The sequence below is a fragment of the Ochotona princeps genome, chromosome 8 (assembly GCF_030435755.1).
Source record: "Ochotona princeps isolate mOchPri1 chromosome 8, mOchPri1.hap1, whole genome shotgun sequence".
Classification (NCBI taxonomy): domain Eukaryota; kingdom Metazoa; phylum Chordata; class Mammalia; order Lagomorpha; family Ochotonidae; genus Ochotona; species Ochotona princeps.
The window spans coordinates 65,345,206-65,361,560 of record NC_080839.1 but is presented as its reverse complement, the minus strand read 5'-3'; the positions used below and the strand labels follow the sequence as shown (position 1 = coordinate 65,361,560).

General features: G+C 56.8%; 2 protein-coding genes across 2 annotated transcripts in view; both read right to left on the bottom strand.

Annotated features, from left to right (window-relative positions):
• ADCY3 (adenylate cyclase 3) overlaps window positions 1–11,066 on the bottom strand; it is a 75,893-nt gene extending 64,827 nt beyond the window's left edge. Inside the window, exons 1-2 of the mRNA XM_058668196.1 lie at window positions 10,678–11,066; window positions 9,438–10,272 (exon numbers count right to left, since the gene is read on the bottom strand). Coding sequence (XP_058524179.1) covers window positions 9,438–10,115 — 678 coding nt within the window. The 5' untranslated portion in view covers window positions 10,116–10,272; window positions 10,678–11,066. The remainder of the gene's footprint in view (window positions 1–9,437; window positions 10,273–10,677) is intronic.
• On the bottom strand, window positions 10,850–15,867 carry LOC131480901 (collagen alpha-1(I) chain-like). The gene is made up of 2 exons (XM_058667366.1): window positions 15,811–15,867; window positions 10,850–11,440 (listed from the first exon to the last, which is right to left on the bottom strand). Exons 1-2 carry the CDS (start codon window positions 15,865–15,867, stop codon window positions 10,850–10,852), a joined length of 648 nt encoding a protein of 215 aa, XP_058523349.1.
• Window positions 15,868–16,355: the final 488 nt, after the last annotated feature.

Genomic DNA, 16,355 nt, shown 5'->3' with positions numbered 1-16,355 from the left:
GTGGGACAGACTCAACCAGTCTGCTGTACTGGCAAGCATGGGAACCAGGGCAGGAGGTGAGACTGGTGAGAGCTGGTATGGGTCACTCCAACTAGGTTGCAGCTCCCATTGGTTTGCATAAGGGTTGGATGTGTGGTGGGTAGAATTAAGCAGGGCTGCAACACCCATTGGTTTATGTAGAAGACAGGGCTGGAGGCAGAACTGACCCAGCAACTGCAACCACCAACATATGCATAAGTTGATTGGGGTGACGGACTGTACCAGACCCTGTATTGGCAAGCACACACAAGAATCAGGTCTGGGATCACCTCAGACTAAGCTTCTTTGGGGATCCCCCCAACTGAATTGCTGTACTCAGAACCCTAATCATGGAGAGAATTGCGGGTTCCATGGTCTAACCATGGAGTGCATATGTCAAAGCTGAGCCTCCTCCGTGGCTTAGACAGAACAGTGACAGCATATCCAGGTGCACATGGAAGATATGGCAGTCCATCGGAACCTGCCGAGGACAGAACAAATCAATCAACTATCCCAGCCATGTGTTGTTGACAAGTGAAAATCTGGGCAAGTGGAGATTCTAAGGTGGACTATGTCAACCAGTGGATTCTGGAGAGATTTTATCGTGCTTAGAATGGCGGGATTGGCAGTTAACTCAGAACTGTTGAATTATCAAAACCCCTTGAGCAGGACCCTCAGAGCATGCCCCACACTGGGGATGCTGAAATGGGTGGGAGGCTAGGCGGAGCTCCCTTTATCTCCCCTATTCTCCCAAATACAGGGAAAAAGAAAGAGAATGCGGAGGCGGGGAGCTCTGGTGGCTTCCCCTTTGTCACTGAGACCACCAAGCTGGGAGAAAACCCAAGCCAGCCACAGGGAGAGGTCACACAGGAGCTCCAGAGTACCAGGCAGGTGAGGGCCTGTGTGCTGCCTGCTGCCTGCGTGCTGGTCAGCTGAATGCAGATGGACGGGACAGCCAAGGCAGCATGCAAGGGAGCCCAGCCAGAGCCACACAAGGGCAAAAACCACCCAACTGAACAGAGTCAGGCCAGGATATCACAAGGAGTAAGAAAGGGTGCTTGTTTTAAAACACTTTCTTTCTGGAATTGTTTCTCATACAACGGACACCGAAACGTGAGGTAAATGAACACACATCTCATCAGTCTGTGGGAAAATATACCTCAGGAGGGAGTTTCCTGGAGGGCAGAACAGGATCCTTATTTATCCATGCAGCACTCTTGTCAGACTGGGCCACAGCACCCACCAGAACACAAAAGAACTGGATCTGAGAGCAAATTCCATAGAGGAATTGTGGGCTTGCTCCTGTGGGATTGCAGCACCTAACAGTCTATGTGGAGACCTGGGGGTGGGAATGGGCTGAGCCAGGCTGGAGCACAAAACCCACCTGACACTCATGGGAGCAGGTTCTGGGAGGAGGCTGGGGCATGCAAGGGTCAGGGCTGAAGGCAGCCCATGCCAATCAGGGCCACCGCACCCACCAGCTCACATGGTATTAGAGCTGGAAGCAGGCCTAGTTAAGGGAACTTGGGGAATTCCCCTGCTAGGCCGTAGCTCCCTCTGGTGAACATGAGAGATGTGACTGAGGGCAGGCCAGGCCAGGCAGGGCTGTAGCACTCATGAGCATTTGTGTGGGCCAGCTCTGGGGACAGGTAGGCCTGGACCAAGTCATGGCACCCGTGGGCATGCACACAAGAGTCAGGACAGGGTGTGGGCACCGCCCAGCTGGGCTAGGCTGCAACACCTAGCAACAAGAACTGAAACTGTGGGTGGGCCATGCCAGGTTGGGTTAAAACCACCTGCCAGCAGATGCAGGTTCCAGAGTAAGAATGGACCCACTAGGAGAAATCTGGAGATTCTCCTGCTGGGCTGAAGCTCCCACTAGTGAGTGCAAGAGCCAGGGCTGTGGGCAGACCAGGCTGGACAAGGCTGTGGCATCACTGGCATACATGTGGATTGAGTCTAGGAGTAGGCCAAACTAGGCTAGGCTGTAGCACCCACTGGTGAGAGCCAGACAAGTGCATACCAGTCAGGTTAAGCCATAGTACCTGCAGTGAGTGCCAGGACTGGGTGCTGGCCATGTCAGCTGGGCAGCAGCATCCAATGGCATACACGAGATCCATTGCTGGGAGCAGGCCTAATAGAGGAACTTGGAGAACTCCTCTGCTAGGTTGCAGCCCCCACTGGTGGGCATAAGAACTGGGAACAGGTCAAACCAGGCTGAGCTACAGCATCCACCAGCATACTTTTGGGCTGGGTATGGAGGCAAGCTGGGCAAGGTCAGTCCACAGCACACACAAGCATGAGTAAGAACCAGGATGAGACACATATCAGGTCTAGCTGGACCACAATACCTGCCAGTTCACAAGAGGGCTGGGAGTGGGTCAGGCTGGACTAGGCTACTGCACCCTCTGGCATGCACAAGAGAATGGGTCCAGGCCAGCCAAGCTAGGACACAGAACCAACTACAAAGTGCCAGGACTGAGACGTGGTACAAGTCATGTTAGGCTGAACTACAGGACTCCTAGCAGATGCAAGATCCAGGGTTGGGAACATGCCTGGCAGGGGAACTGTTGGCACTTCCCTGCTAGGCTGTTTCAGAACCACTGGTGAGTATCAGAACCAGGACTGGAGGTGGGCCAGCCTGGATAAAACAGTAGAACCTATTGGCATATGTGAGGGCCAGGTCTGGGGGCAGGGAGGGTTGAGCTGAGCCACAACATCTATGGCTATGTATGAGAGCCAGATGGGATGCAGGCTGGGCTGGGCTAGGCCACAGCATAAGCTGGCACACACGTAAACCAGGGCTGGAGATGGGCCTAGTGGAGGTTTTGAGGGGTCAACCCGACTATGCGACGGTACCCTCTGGTATGCATGAGGCTCAGGTCTGTGGTAGACTGGTTGGGCTGGGCTGTAGTACCCATAGGTTAGCATGAGGTGTGGGACTGGGGCGGAACTGACCAGGTAGCTGCAACCACTGGTATGTGCATTTGCTGGTGCAGGTGACAGACCAAACCTGACTGCACTGGCAAGTACACACAAGAGTCAAGTCTGAGGTCACCGCAGGTGATGTTTCTTGCAGAACTCTGAACCACTAGCCACAGGGAGAATCACAGGATGTGTGGCCTGACTTTGGAGTGCATGTATCAGAACTGGGTCTTCAGTGGCTGATGCCTGTGCAGCGGACAACAGATCCAAATACACAAGGGGGGCAGTGCATGACAGCCAGCTCATCCAGGCCTGCAGGGGATCTCGAGTGCCTGGTCAGAAGATGGAAAGCAGAACAAGTTGGACGATTCTTGTGGCCAAACTTTGCACCAAGTGTCTGGATGTGCGGATGCACTGAGGTAAACTTTGCCAACCAATAGGCCTTGGAAAGATTTTCTCGACCCTGGTGCAACAAAACCAACAATGTCTCAGAACTATCAAAACCACTCAAGTAACACCCTCAGGACACTTCCCCACACTGGAGTCTCTAAGGTGTCAAATGACCCTCTCCCATTCCCAGATGCTGACGCAGGTTGGCAGCAATGAGCAGCCCTCTCCCTCTCCTCCCCTGCAGACACAGAAGGGGAAAAAACTGAAACATTTGTCCCAGCCACTTCCCTCCATCCTGATCCTCCCCACCCTAATCAGATGCACATGGGCATGTATCCCTTTATTTATTTAAAAATAAAATATAAAATTAAGGGAGGAAAAAACCAAGAACTCTGGTATCCTACTGGCCTCAGTTTAAATCCTGCCCTGTCACTCACTAGGGTTTTTGTTTTTCCTAAGATTTATTTATTTGAAATGTAGAGTTGGAGGGAGGGAAGGACAGAAAGAGAGGATGAGAGAGGAGATAATCACCTACGCCAAGTCATGCTCCAAACGGCCCCAACAGCTGGGGCTGCACCAGGCTGACGCCAGGAGTACGGAACTCCATCTGGTCTCCCACGAGCTGCAGAGACCCAAGCACTTTGGGTCATCTCTCACTGCTCCTCCAGGTGCATTAGTTGGGAAACAGATCTGAACTGGAGCAGCCAGGATTTGAAACTGGTGCTCACATTAGATGCTAGCATCACAGGTAGAGGCTTAACCGACCACACCACTACAATGACAACCTTAGCTTTGTGGTTCTAGACAAGCCATTTCAGTCATCACACACTGGCAAAATGAAAGTATTATCTTTCTGGGAGACATTTTACTGTAACGTAGCCAGAGCCCAGTCAACATGGCCATCTGGGCTGCCCCAGCCTGAGGGCAGGTTTCCACCTAGTCCAGAGAGCAGCCAGGAGGGGGCGCTGTTGGAATGCTTAGCCAGGTGCACCACTGGTGGCCTCAGCTTAACGGCGTGGCCTAGCGGCTAAAGTCCTCACCTTGAAAGCGCTGGGATCCCATATGGGCGCTGGTTCTAATCCCGGCAGCTCCACTTCCCATCCAGCTCCCTGCTTGTGACTTGGGAAAGCAGTGGAGGATGGCCCAAAGTCTTGGGACCCTGCACCTGCATGGAAGACCTAGAAGAGGTTCCAGGTTCCTGGTTCCTGGTTTTGGATTGGCTCAGCACCGGCCGTTGCAGTCACTTGGGCAGTGAATCATCGGACAGAAGATCTTTCTCTCTGTCTCTCCTCCTCTCTGTATATCTGACTTTGTAATAAAATAAATAAAATCTTAAAAAAAGAAATTACAGAACAAGCATAGCACAGGAGCTGCAGCAATTCTACTTCATGAAAAATGTACCAGAGCCCTTGGGCAGACCAAGCCTGGGCAGCATGTCAGTGCCTGAGTGTGTGTGCACACACACACATGCACGCATGCACACATACATGCACACCCAAGGCTTCCAGTCAGCCAGCACTGGTTCAGCCCTTCCTGGGCTTTGGCTTCTTCTCCAGAAAATCCAGCTGCCAATAAAACCATAAACACGAGGTCTCGGCGGTTCTGAGCCAAATGTCAGGGAAATGCCGAGGGTGAAAGGTGAGGCCTGCACTGTGTATGCAATGGGCACAAACCGGGTGAGCTCTGCCTACGCCGATGAGGACCAGAAAAGGCCACAGGGAGATGTGGCTGTGGGAGAGCACCCACGAGGAGACCGCGTTCTCAGGCCCACGTGCACCCTCGGTACCTGCTGGCCCTTCACCACGTGCAGGCAAGTCCATACCCCCGCAGTCCCCTCCATTGCATGCCTCAGTACCCCGGGCCTCTGCAGGGCTCACAAAGGGACCCTGGGATGATGACAGAGCAGGCGCCAAAGGGACAAGAACTGGACTGGGCCGGCTTCCTCCCACCCCACGCCCTCTGCCTGCTGCCTTCCTGCCCCACCTCAGCTCTACTCCCTCTGCCTTTTTGATTTTGCTGCTGGCCAGGCTCCCACAAGGAACATTCCAGCATGGCATCTTCCCCCTTGCTCTCCAGTCCTCAGGGGGAACTGGGGACAACCAGAGAAAGCAGGAAGCAGTCCACACACTGCCTGGGTTCTATAAAGAGGAGCCTTCAGGGAGGACTCCCCAGTCACACACAAATGACTCCGCCCTTCTATCTCCTCTCACTTCACCGGGCCCCTCAACTGTGAAATGGTCACATCTGAGACTGTGCAGGACAATGCATCCACAGCACTGAGTTCCAGCCTTGCAGCACGGCTGCCCCTGAAAACCTTAGCTCTCCCCACCACTTCCCACACTGCAGCCTGTTGGAGCCAAACACTTGTTCACCAAGTGACTTCCTGGGTAACCCAGAGGTGTGAATGGAATCACCCACCCACAGCCCCAACAGGTTTCCCCTGAAGCACACTATTCATCTCATGAGGGCAATCTGCTCCCAAATAACTTTCCATTATGAAATAAAGCCACCAAAATTTGTCAGGGGTGTCTAGGCGGATCTACCACAGACTCCTGCCTTTAACAGCAGCAGCTAGTAGGTGCACACTGGTACCTGGGGCCGAGGCAGCCACTGGTCACAGGTGTATGCTATGCCAGAGGCTACATCTCCTGCCCCTCCCCTGTTGTCCCTATCTACCCAGCAGCCACTCCTAACCCCTGCTTCCTCAACTCATTCCAGGGGCGGAAACAGGCAGGCAGGGTGGCAAGAGCCACTGGGCAAGGATATGCAACACCACCACCCCAATTTTGGCCACCCTTGCTAAAGCACAGCCTGACGGACAGCCTGTCCCTCCTTACCCTCAGACCCTGCAGGCTGCCAGGCAGGTTGTCCACTCAGTAACACTCACCACTGGCGAAGCAGCCAAGCCTTCCAGGACAGGCTGCGGGAGCACTGGGTGCTCCTTCCCCACGGGGCTGCCAGGGACAGAGTCTGACACTAAGGATGCCTCTTCAGTGCTGCCAAGGCAAAATCCCCAAAAGCTCACAACCCACCCAGGAGTACAGCAGTCCAGACTTCACCCTGCCTACCCCACAGGCACAGCAACACAGAAGAGAAGAACAGAAAGGAAAGCAAGGCGGGGTACGGGGCACGGGGCCAGGGTCTGCAGAGGCCCCATCCCAGGAGGGAAAGCAGGCCCAGAGGAAAGCAGGGCAGGTGAACGATGCTTTGCTCCAAAACTCAGGATAGAGCTGGGTCCCAGGTGGCCCTCCCCACAACAACACGGCCACCCCGGGATCCACCCCCACAGTGCTCACAGCAAGCGCAAGGACGCTTTGGGGCTGAGGCCTTCAGTGGGTGAGTCTGGGAACCCAAGCCTATGTTCAAGAATCCCATCTGGCCCCAGCAAATGACTCAGAAACCTCCAGAACACAGCTCCCCTGTCAACCTTCCATCTCAGGCTCCCCAGGGGACCTAGAGCAGCCCCCTGTTCCCTGCATCCCCAAAGCCACGCTCTCATGCCAAGGCCATGCCCTGCTGGGATGTTCATATTTTTGTACTTGCTTATTTTTTTTCTGTTTCCTATATTTGGTTCTGTTTGTTTGTTTTTTAATCAGTGCCCAAAGGAGACCAGAAATCACAGGCCAAACGCATGGTCTCCACACAGTGATGTTAACCCAAACCAGAGGGAGATTTCTGACAGACATGGCAGGGGCCACCATTACACAGCAGGGCTGGAAGTGGCAGGGGTCTCCGTGGAGTCCATGAACCCCACCACACCATCAAGTTAGGCCTCCTCCAAAGGGCCCAGGTTGGGACCCCAATGCAGCAGCCACTGCCACCAACATGGTGTAAGCAGCAAAGTTCCTGCTTGCAGACAGCTTTCAGGCTAGTAGGACGCACGTCCCACCTGTGAGGAGCAGGCACACCTGGGCTCCTGATCAGAGTCTGTCGCTGACGGCTGCGTGCCCAACCCCATGGCTCCTGCCCTTCGCGCTGGGGAATCTAGATCAGATGCTCCTCCAGACCCTGGCCATGCTCAGTTTTCCAGAACAGATCAGAGGCTGAGGCACGAGCAGAGAAACAAGTGAACAGGACTGTCTGCTTCCCCCCAAGGCTGCGCACAGTGGCAAGTTCCCAGGGCCTGGTCTGACTCCAGAGCTGCCAGAGGCATGGGACCCTGCTACTCCTGGCAGATCACCTCTCAGAGGTGCCAATTTCCCAGCTGTAGTGACAGCCAGGCCTCCTTTGTTTACCCAAGAGCCCATAGGCAGGAGGGGAAAGCATGCCTGCCTACCAAGCACCACACCTCAATGGAGGCACACAGCATCTCTGTCCCTTGTGTTTACTGCCCAGAATTGCCCAGGTCATGACAGGACCCGCCCCCCCGGGACCCCTTACCCCAGAACTCTGCCAAGACCAGAAACAGTTCTAGGGGTGACCATTCAACCCCCCACCCAACCCAACCACTCCACTCCAGCCAAGCAACAGATTCAACAGAGATTGAGACAATTGCTATGTTCCAACGGGCCCCTCTGCCTGCTCCCTGACCCGAGAGCACAGGGCTGTGGGAAGCTCATGTGGTTCAGGGATTCCAGAAGACAGCATGGAGCCACAAACAAGCGTCCCTTAGAAGGTGGTGGTGTAGAATCGCTTCCAGACTCCCTGTCCACCGGCACTCTACCAATTCCCACCACAGATAAGTCCTTCATCCTTCCCCAAACAACCTCTAGAGGGGCCCTTGGGTAGCGGGGGGGCACAGGCTGCAGCCCACCAACCCCACATGTCACAACAGTAACAGCATGTGGTGCCCTCGCCCAGGCAGGACCCGGGGAGAATGGGCAGGGGAGGCATCAGTGGGTCCATACAAACCATACGTACAAGCCCAGCATCTGGGGGCCCATTCAAACCCACACACACAAGCCCAGCACCGAACTCCAGCGCCCAAAGCTTCCTTGAGCTCCGGCACCAGAACAGGAAATGGGGACGTCCCTAGGCCCAAGAATGAAGGAAAAACCATTCCTGAGCAGCAGCTGTCAGCAGGGTGAGAGGTGGCAGAGGGGACAGCCACACAACAGCTCCTGCACCAACTGCCAATAGGGCCACACCCCTCCACACACCGCCTGGGGATCCAGAGACCACAGGGATGGCTCTGGCCAAGACCGAGGCAAGGATATGGTGGGCAACAGTGAGATACACCGAGAAGGGGATCAAGGAACAGGCAGGCACCTCAGTGCCATAGCCAGCTCCTGTACACTGTGAGGTGGCACAGGGTCTCCAGCAGACCATGACAGGCACTGACTGAGCCCCCAGAGTAACCCTGCACCAAAATCTCCTCTCCTTGGTCACTGCAGTCCCCCAGAGCCCCGCAAGGGCCATGGCCTTGGGGTATCACAACCCATCAGTTTAACTGAGACCAAAATGCCTTCCAGATATGTCGGCCAGGGCCAGCTGACCCTGCTCCAAAGGGGCTGCTACGACTGTCTCCACTTGAGTCCCCAAACCAAGCTTTCTCAGGGAAGACGGTCACTCCCCCACATCATGCATCAGCTCATGGGTACCTGGAGCCTCTCAGAGGCAGAAAACAGAATAACCACAGCTTCCTTCCCTACAGACACCCCACATTTGATCCTGCCTTGCTTACCCATGTTCCCTGGGATCCCAATGATAGGCATGTCACCAGGGCAGGACACTGGGCAGAGGGGCACTGATACCCGTGGGGACGGTGGTCAGCAGTGGTCTGCAGGAGGGAACCTAGCAGGGCCCTCTTATCCCACATCAGTCCTCCCGGCTGGCGCCGCTACCAAGGAATGGCCTAAACAATACCACATCGAGACTGGGCCTCGACGATCCTTCCTGCCATCTGCTCAGGCTGGGCACAGCTGACAGAGGGTTCCTGAGGCCCCGTAAGCCACCCCCAGCCCCACCTTCCCCTAGGTGTAGCAAGCACAAGGTAGCACAGAGGTGCCAAAGGGTAGGGGACAAGGGGTCCTTCAAACACAGGAGCTGGGAGCCCTGCAGGACCACAAGCAAAGCAGCCATGCCCCTGGCCCACCCATAGGAGGCGCTGACTGGCGTGAGTGTGGACGGATGGACAGAGAGGTACAACGGCAGACAGGACTCACCTCCCTCAGCAGCTGCATCCCCTGTAGCCGGTCCTGCTGCTGCTGGGCCACAGTGACCCCTAAGACGAGCGTGTGTACCACACAGGAGACCACGGAGATGATCACGATGGGGCTGAGGTTGAGGGGCAGCGTGATGAAGAAGGAGAAGACGAAGAAGGCCTGCCAGCCCACCGTGTCGCTGGCCGCGTGGGCACGCGCGAAGTTCAGGCCCAAGTAGGAGAAGATTTGGGCGGTGATGAGCAGCCACAACAGGTAGGGCACCGCCTTGCGTGTGACCCGGTCCGGCAGCAGCCCCTTCTTGCACAGCACGAAGAGGACCACGTCCACCAGCAGCCCCACCCCGGCCACGACGAGAGGGGCCAGCTTGTCACCGCCGGAGAAGACCAGAGCGCACATGACCACCACGTAGCAGTCGAAGAGGGCCGCGAAGACTACCAGCACCAGCAGCGTCTCGTGGCGCTGCCGCTTGAAGTAGGTTTGGTAAAGGTTTTCCAAGGACTCAGGCACGAAGGTCAACCGCATGAAACCCGGCAGGCAGAGGCAGGAGCCCGAGCTGCGCACGGAGATCTCATGGGGCCGGCCCACCCCGCGATCAGGGTCCGATGGCAAGCTGACCGAGTACTCGGCGGAGTACTCCGCCGAGTACTCGGGCTCGGAGAAGCCCTGGTTCCTTGGCATGCTGGTTGCTGGCTGCCTCCACTGGCCCTGAAGAGGTGCCCTGGGAACGGAGGGAGGAAGGAACCTCTGCCTTGTGGGGCAATCTGAGACCTGGAGCTGACGAGGGGCCTCTTCTGGACTGGAGCAGGCAGAGGTGGGCGGACAGGGTCCTGGTCACCTGCAAAGAGAAGGGACATCACTAAACTGGGACGCCTTCCTCCCCACCAGCGGATCTGACCCGGGCCTTCCCGGCCACCCCACCGTGGGCACACCCGCAGCTCTGCCTGCCCTGGGGGCCACACTCTAGTCTACGGGGGCAACCCTGTCCAGGGGCCCAGACACCTCCCCATGCCTGCGCCCCGCCTCAACCATCTGTCCTCTCCCAGACCCTGACTTCCTCGCCCAAACTCCCTCCAGACCCAGTCCCTGGAAGGTGGATGTGAAACGTGCTAGGAGGGACCTGGAGCCATCCTGGGGATTCCTGAATCTTCCTTCTGTTTACTTCCCATCTCCACCCAGCCCTTGGAGATCCGGGCCCCCTCCCCAACAGCCCCAACCCCTACCCACCCAACACCGCGCTCACCTGTGCAGGAACTCAGGAACAGCGTGCTCCGGGACCGGCTCTGGGACGGGCTAAGGGCCGGGTCACGCGTGCGGCACCCAAGGACCCGCTCCCGCCACCCCCGACAGGGCGCGACTCCCCGCCGTCAGGCCCCGGCTCCGGCCGGGAGAGGCGCAGGGCTGCTCCTTGGCATCTACGGGGGCCCGGCCGCTGGAGGAAGCGGCGGCGACGGCGAGGTGGAGAGCTCGCGGACGCCGGCCAAGCGCGCCCGGCCCTCAGGGCTGCGGCTCGGGGGCTGGAGGCCAGCGGCTAGGGGCGCGCCCGGGGCTCTGGCCGGCGAGAGCGCGGGCCGAGGCCGCAGGAGCCCGCCAGTAGCATCCTTTCGCCCGCCGAACCGGCGAGTCCGGGCGCGGCGCGCTGCACACGGAGTCCCCGCGCGGCGCCGCGGGCTGCGGGCCCCGCGCGCTCCGGGCCCGGGAGGCGGGAGGCGGGCGGGGGCGCGGCCCCTCCCCCGGTCGCCGCCCTCGCGGGAGCGCGGCCCGGAGCCGAGGGACCGGGAGGCGGCGGAGGAGACTCTAGGCCCGCGGGCGGCCGGGGAGAGGCGTTTGGGGTCGCCGGCGGCGGCTGCGGTAAAGCGCGTGGAGGGCCACGAGCAGGAAGGATAGAGTGAACCTGCGCCTTCCCCGGGAGGGTGATAGTCCGGGACGCTGCCTCTCCGGCCGCCGCCGCCTTCCGGGCCGGGGCTGAGGTGTGGGGACTGCCCCTCTGCCGGGCGCCGCCCACCCTGCGATCCCCGGCGGCGCCCAGCTCTCCAGCAGAGGGGCCCACAGCTGACGCCAGTTCTCCGTGAGGAAGTGGGTGGATGGGGTGGCGAGGAACCCCGGCTCCCAAACGCTGTGGCGCTGCGCCAATCCCTCCTTCAAGCCTATCAGTCTCTTGCACCGTAGTATAAATGAGCCTCCCTGGATATGAGATTGACCACAGACTTTGTGAAACTGAATGAGGAAGAGGAGGGAGCTAAGTGGGTTTGGAATAACAGCAAGTGTGGCGAGGAAGCCGACCGCCAGCTGCGTCCTGGGGAGAGCTGATGGAATTGAATGCATTAAGGGCAGGTGTGGCCACTCATATCCCTCAGAAAGCTACCCACGTCTGCTGCAAACTGCCCAGCCACATCTCTCGGCCTTAACTCCAAAGGCAGAGAACGAGGGCTCCCCGCCCTCGTCCGTGTGGGAAGAGGGGGTATCTGCCCAAAGCAGCACCTTTCCTACAAGATTTCCAGACTCTTGGGACCCAAACATTGGTTTTTAATTGTTGCAGGATGTTGAAAGAAGGTGAATGTCTATGTTTTAACAAGGGCATCTGTGAGGTCAGGACTGATATAGCAGAGTAAGCCCTCCACCTGGACCCCTCGCATCCCATGTGGGTGCTGGTTGGAGTGCACCTGGTTCAAGTCCCAGCTGCTGCACTTCCAATCCAGCTTCCTGCTAATGGTTTGGAAAGCAGTGGAGGATGGCCGAAGGCCTTAGGCTGCTGAAACAAGTGTGGGAGACCCAGAGGAAGCTCCTGGCTCCTGGCTTTCGCCTGCCCAGCTCTGACTGTTATGGCTGCTTGGGGCATAAACCAAGCAATGGACGGTCTCCTTGTGTGTCTCTCCCTATTTCTGCAGCTTTCCTTTCAAATAAATACATATTTTAAAGGGGACCTGTGTTTCATAAAAGAGGTAAAGCCAGTAGTATGTCTAGGGCCACTTCCAGCCAAGGAGAACCGAGATGGAGGGAAGGGTCTGATCATGGCTATGCTGCAGCAAAGCATACCACGCAGCCTGGAGCATCTGGATGAATCTTCCAGAATGTGAGAGCTACCCAGGCTCTGCCCACGGAGATGGGGTGGGGGAATGCCGCCAGGGCCTCCTCTGCCCCATTCCCAGCAGCCGCCACCCCCAGTCCCTGGCACCCAGGAGATGCTGCAAATGAAGAGATGCACGGTTTCCACAGAGAGAAATGTCCCTTGGTAAGGACTCCAGCTGTCCATCCAGGCCCCACAGCCTCATTCCCTGACCCCGAAAGTGTCCTGTTCCAAGGGTCATAAATGACCACTTTCAGTGGGTACAAGGGGCGAGCGTATGGAGCTTTCCAAACTGCACGGTTTGTGCTGTTGTAAGCTGGGCCGCTGGCGTGCTTTGCTTCTGTAATCAAAAGACAGCATAAGTTTACATATAAAGCACACGCACACAAGCGTGCACGCACACAGCTGGGGACCCTCAACGCAGACCCGTCTGATGCCCTGAAGACAGAAGCACATTTAGATGGAAGCTGGGGAGGAGGGAGAGCTGGCCCCTAACTTTAGGAGCTTCACCAAGGGGAGCTCTTTGCAGGGAGCTAGAGGTGATGGCTGAGAATCTTGTTATTGGGTAAACAAGAGAGGCTTGATTCCTCCAGGGGCTGAGGTGACTCCTGGATCTAGCAAACAACAGATCAGAGCAGACCTCTGGTGTCCCTGGAGAGGGGGCAGGGAAGGAAAGCGGGAGGAGACAGATCCTTAGCTCCCCTGGTGCCAGCATCAAGGAAAGCGCCATTTGGGGGCTGTGTGTAGCTGTTGTAAAAGGGGAAGTCATTCCAGGGGGTGGGGAAGCATAAATTAGAGAAGGCTGGAAAGCCAGCCAGCACAGAGCGTTTGCCCAAGCAAGAGGGGCCCCATCCTAGTGCCTCAGAACTTCCCCCAGGAGGCCTGGAGGCTGGAGTCCTCACAAAAACCCTCTCCTTTAGATAGGGGCTGCTAGTCACCGCCTTCTCTCCCTAGTTCCCAGAAGTTGTGCAAAGGGTAGGGACCTGGGCAGGAAATGAGAGCTCCTTGGTGCCAGGGACCTGGCCAGCTGCTCTCAGAAAGCACCTGCAGCAATGCCAGGAGCACGGAAGTGGCCTAAAAGGATACAGCCCACAAGACACAGCAGTGTGCCATACAGAGCCCAGAACCTCTGTCATTAAACTCAGTGGGGAATCACCACTGCAGGGGAGGGTGAGTCGAGCTGGGTACCTGAGAGTGTTGGATTTGATGCTTGCTGAAGATCCTGCATGCCCTCTCCCTCTTCTCCTCCCAAGGCCAGGGGTCTCTGCCGGGTACCAAGTCTTAGCCAGGATCATTGTCAAAGGGATGGGCAGCCTACACAGAGCCAGTCTGGTGGGCAGTCTGGACAGCTCTGCCCACATCTGTGCCCACTGTGACCCACCCAGGTGGGCTGTTGTGCCCCTGAAGCATGTGTCCTCATTTCTGGATCTCTCCCTGTCTCTTAGTGCACCTGCTATGAGTTCAAAATTGTCCTGCCTCTGCCTCTGGGTCACCTGTTGGGCGTGTGTGTGTGTGTGTGTGTGTGTGAGAGAGCAGCACGTAACAACACAGGTATGTTTGTGGACATGACATGTTGTGTGTGTGATGTGTGTATATATGTGATGCTGCCTGTGCATGTGTGTGAGCATGAGCATGTGTGTGGGACTCCTTCCTGGTTGGCTGTGAACCATTCTTCCTGGTTCTCCACAGCCTGGAGACCCTGCCCTGAAGTTCTGTTTCCCATCCCTCTGTGGGCAGAGGAGAGCAGAGCTGGGCCAAGGAAAGACACCGACACATTTGGCTGCCTCGGGCTGGCTGTGGGTCTGCCCCTGCCAGGAGCAAGGCCCAGGTCCCACTGGCCATCCTGCCTCGTCTCCAGACCAGCAGCTGTCCCATCCACTATGGCCGAAGCCAGGACCCCTGAATCCTACCACAAGCTGGCCTTGCCTACTCAGTGGTGGCAACCACTGCACTTCCCCTGGCATCCTCCTACCTACACTGTTCACCACACCAGGGCTTCAGCAACTTGCTCCGGATACACAGCCAGGTAGGGCCAGGGACTCACCACCTGGACCACCCACAATTGCAGCTCTCTTGGGCTCCTCAAGAAGCTTCCTCCAGTCAGATCACAGGGGTCCCGCCTGGCTTCCTGGAGACACTGCAGCCTGCAGGGGGAAGCTGAGGCCCAAAAAGGCTCAATGCAGGGAGAGAGGCAGACACCTGCCATAGAGCAGGAGGGAGGCATGCGTACTGAGGGACCAGCTGGTCCTGAGATGCAGCAAAGAAAGCTGCTGCTTGCAGCTGCCCCCTGTAGTTCAAGAGACTAAAACTGGGGACCATGGGTGCTAAAATAGAGTTGCTGGCTGTGCTGTGCCTTCTCTGGAAGTTCCAGAAGAATCTATTTCCTTGCCTCTCCTGCCTTCTGAGGAATACCCTCATCCCTTGGCTCATAACCCCATAACCACCACTCCCAAACAAAGGCAATAATGGCACGTCTATCTCCTATTCTTCCTGCCTCTCTTTGACCAGGACTGGGCAAAGCTCTGGAAGGTTCATGTGATTAGATGGTCCCCACCATCTCAAGGTTCCCAGTCACATTTGTCAGGTAAGGCATCCTGGTCCTGGCCTGCCTCTTGTGGCAAGCCGCTATGATGATGTCTGAGGAGAACTAGGACCAATCTTTATCCCGCACACTGGCTTCTTCCTATTTGTTTCCTAGTCTCTAGGCTGTATCCTGGGACACCAGCATGTGACATCTGGGCATGGTAAAGCACCTAGGAAGCACTACCTTTTGCAGAAGAAAAAGGGTCCAATGCAAGAGGAAGTGGCGGCTTGAACATCCCCACCCGAGGTGCCTGTCTATGCTCCGTCACCGCTTGCAGCTCCTCTGATCTGCAGCCACAGGACACAGCCCAGGCTCCATAGCTCCACTCAGGCTGCCTGGCAACCCCAGGCCGCCGGAGGAGCAGCAGGAAGTCTCTCCAAGGCTCTTCTGCCAGCCTTCTTGCTCCTGCCTTCAGCACCATCTCTCAGGAGCACAATGCATGCTGCCACTTCCTCAGACATTTCCAGAGCTTTCCTGCCACCTCCCGGATCCAGCCCAGCATCCTCAGCTTCCAGGGAACTGCTTGGTAAGCCCGCTCCCTACACACTGCATGCACGTTATCACTTAGCATCCTTATCACAGCCATCTGAGGTCAGAACAATGACCATGTTCCTCTTATGGGTGAGCACACTGAGACCACATGTGTCATTTGCCCAAGGTTTCACGGCTGGTGGAGGATAATGCCCCAGCCATGCCCACACATGATTCCAGAGCCTGGCGCTTACCCCTGCAACCAGGTCAAAGCCATCATTGGTTATGGCTAGAGGGATGAGGACCTCCATACTGTCACTTCTTTGCTTTGCTAGGGGCCAGTTTCGCCCGGACTGGAGAAGGTAGGCTGTGTGAAATGCCACTAGGAGGAATGAGCCATAAAGGAGGAGAGGTTGGACCTTGGTCTCTACTTTTTCAACTGTCCACACTTGAGCCATCCTCTCCACACTAAGAGGCAGGAAAAGCAGCCCACTGGTGATTTGGGGATGTGGGGCAACACTGGGCCCTAGCCCCAGGGGCAGCTCTCAGCCTGGCCAGGATGGCTCCGGCTGCCTGGTCTAACAGGTGTAGAGCCATCATCATAGCTTGAGAGGCCCTGGAAGGGAATGTGGATCATCAGAACAGAAGGCGGTTCACCTGCCCGCTTGGTCTTTAGTGACACTGGCCCCTTGTCCCTGGCCCAGTATTTTTGTTTGTTTTGTTTTGTTTTTAGTAGACAATTTACTCAATTTACTACCAGAATATGAAGTGACACAGGGTCCTTTTGGCCATCTGATTC

What these genes read in the sequence shown, in the direction of transcription:
- LOC131480901 (XM_058667366.1), bottom strand. Translation starts at nt 15,867, where the DNA reads ATGGAGGTCCTCATCCCTCTAGCCATAACCAATGATGGCTTTGACCTG. An exon ending in GCTTTGACCTGGTTGCAGGG is followed by an intron (nt 11,441 to 15,810) that starts GTAAGCGCCAGG and finishes CGGGGATCGCAG; the next exon opens with GGTGGGCGGCGCCCGGCAGA.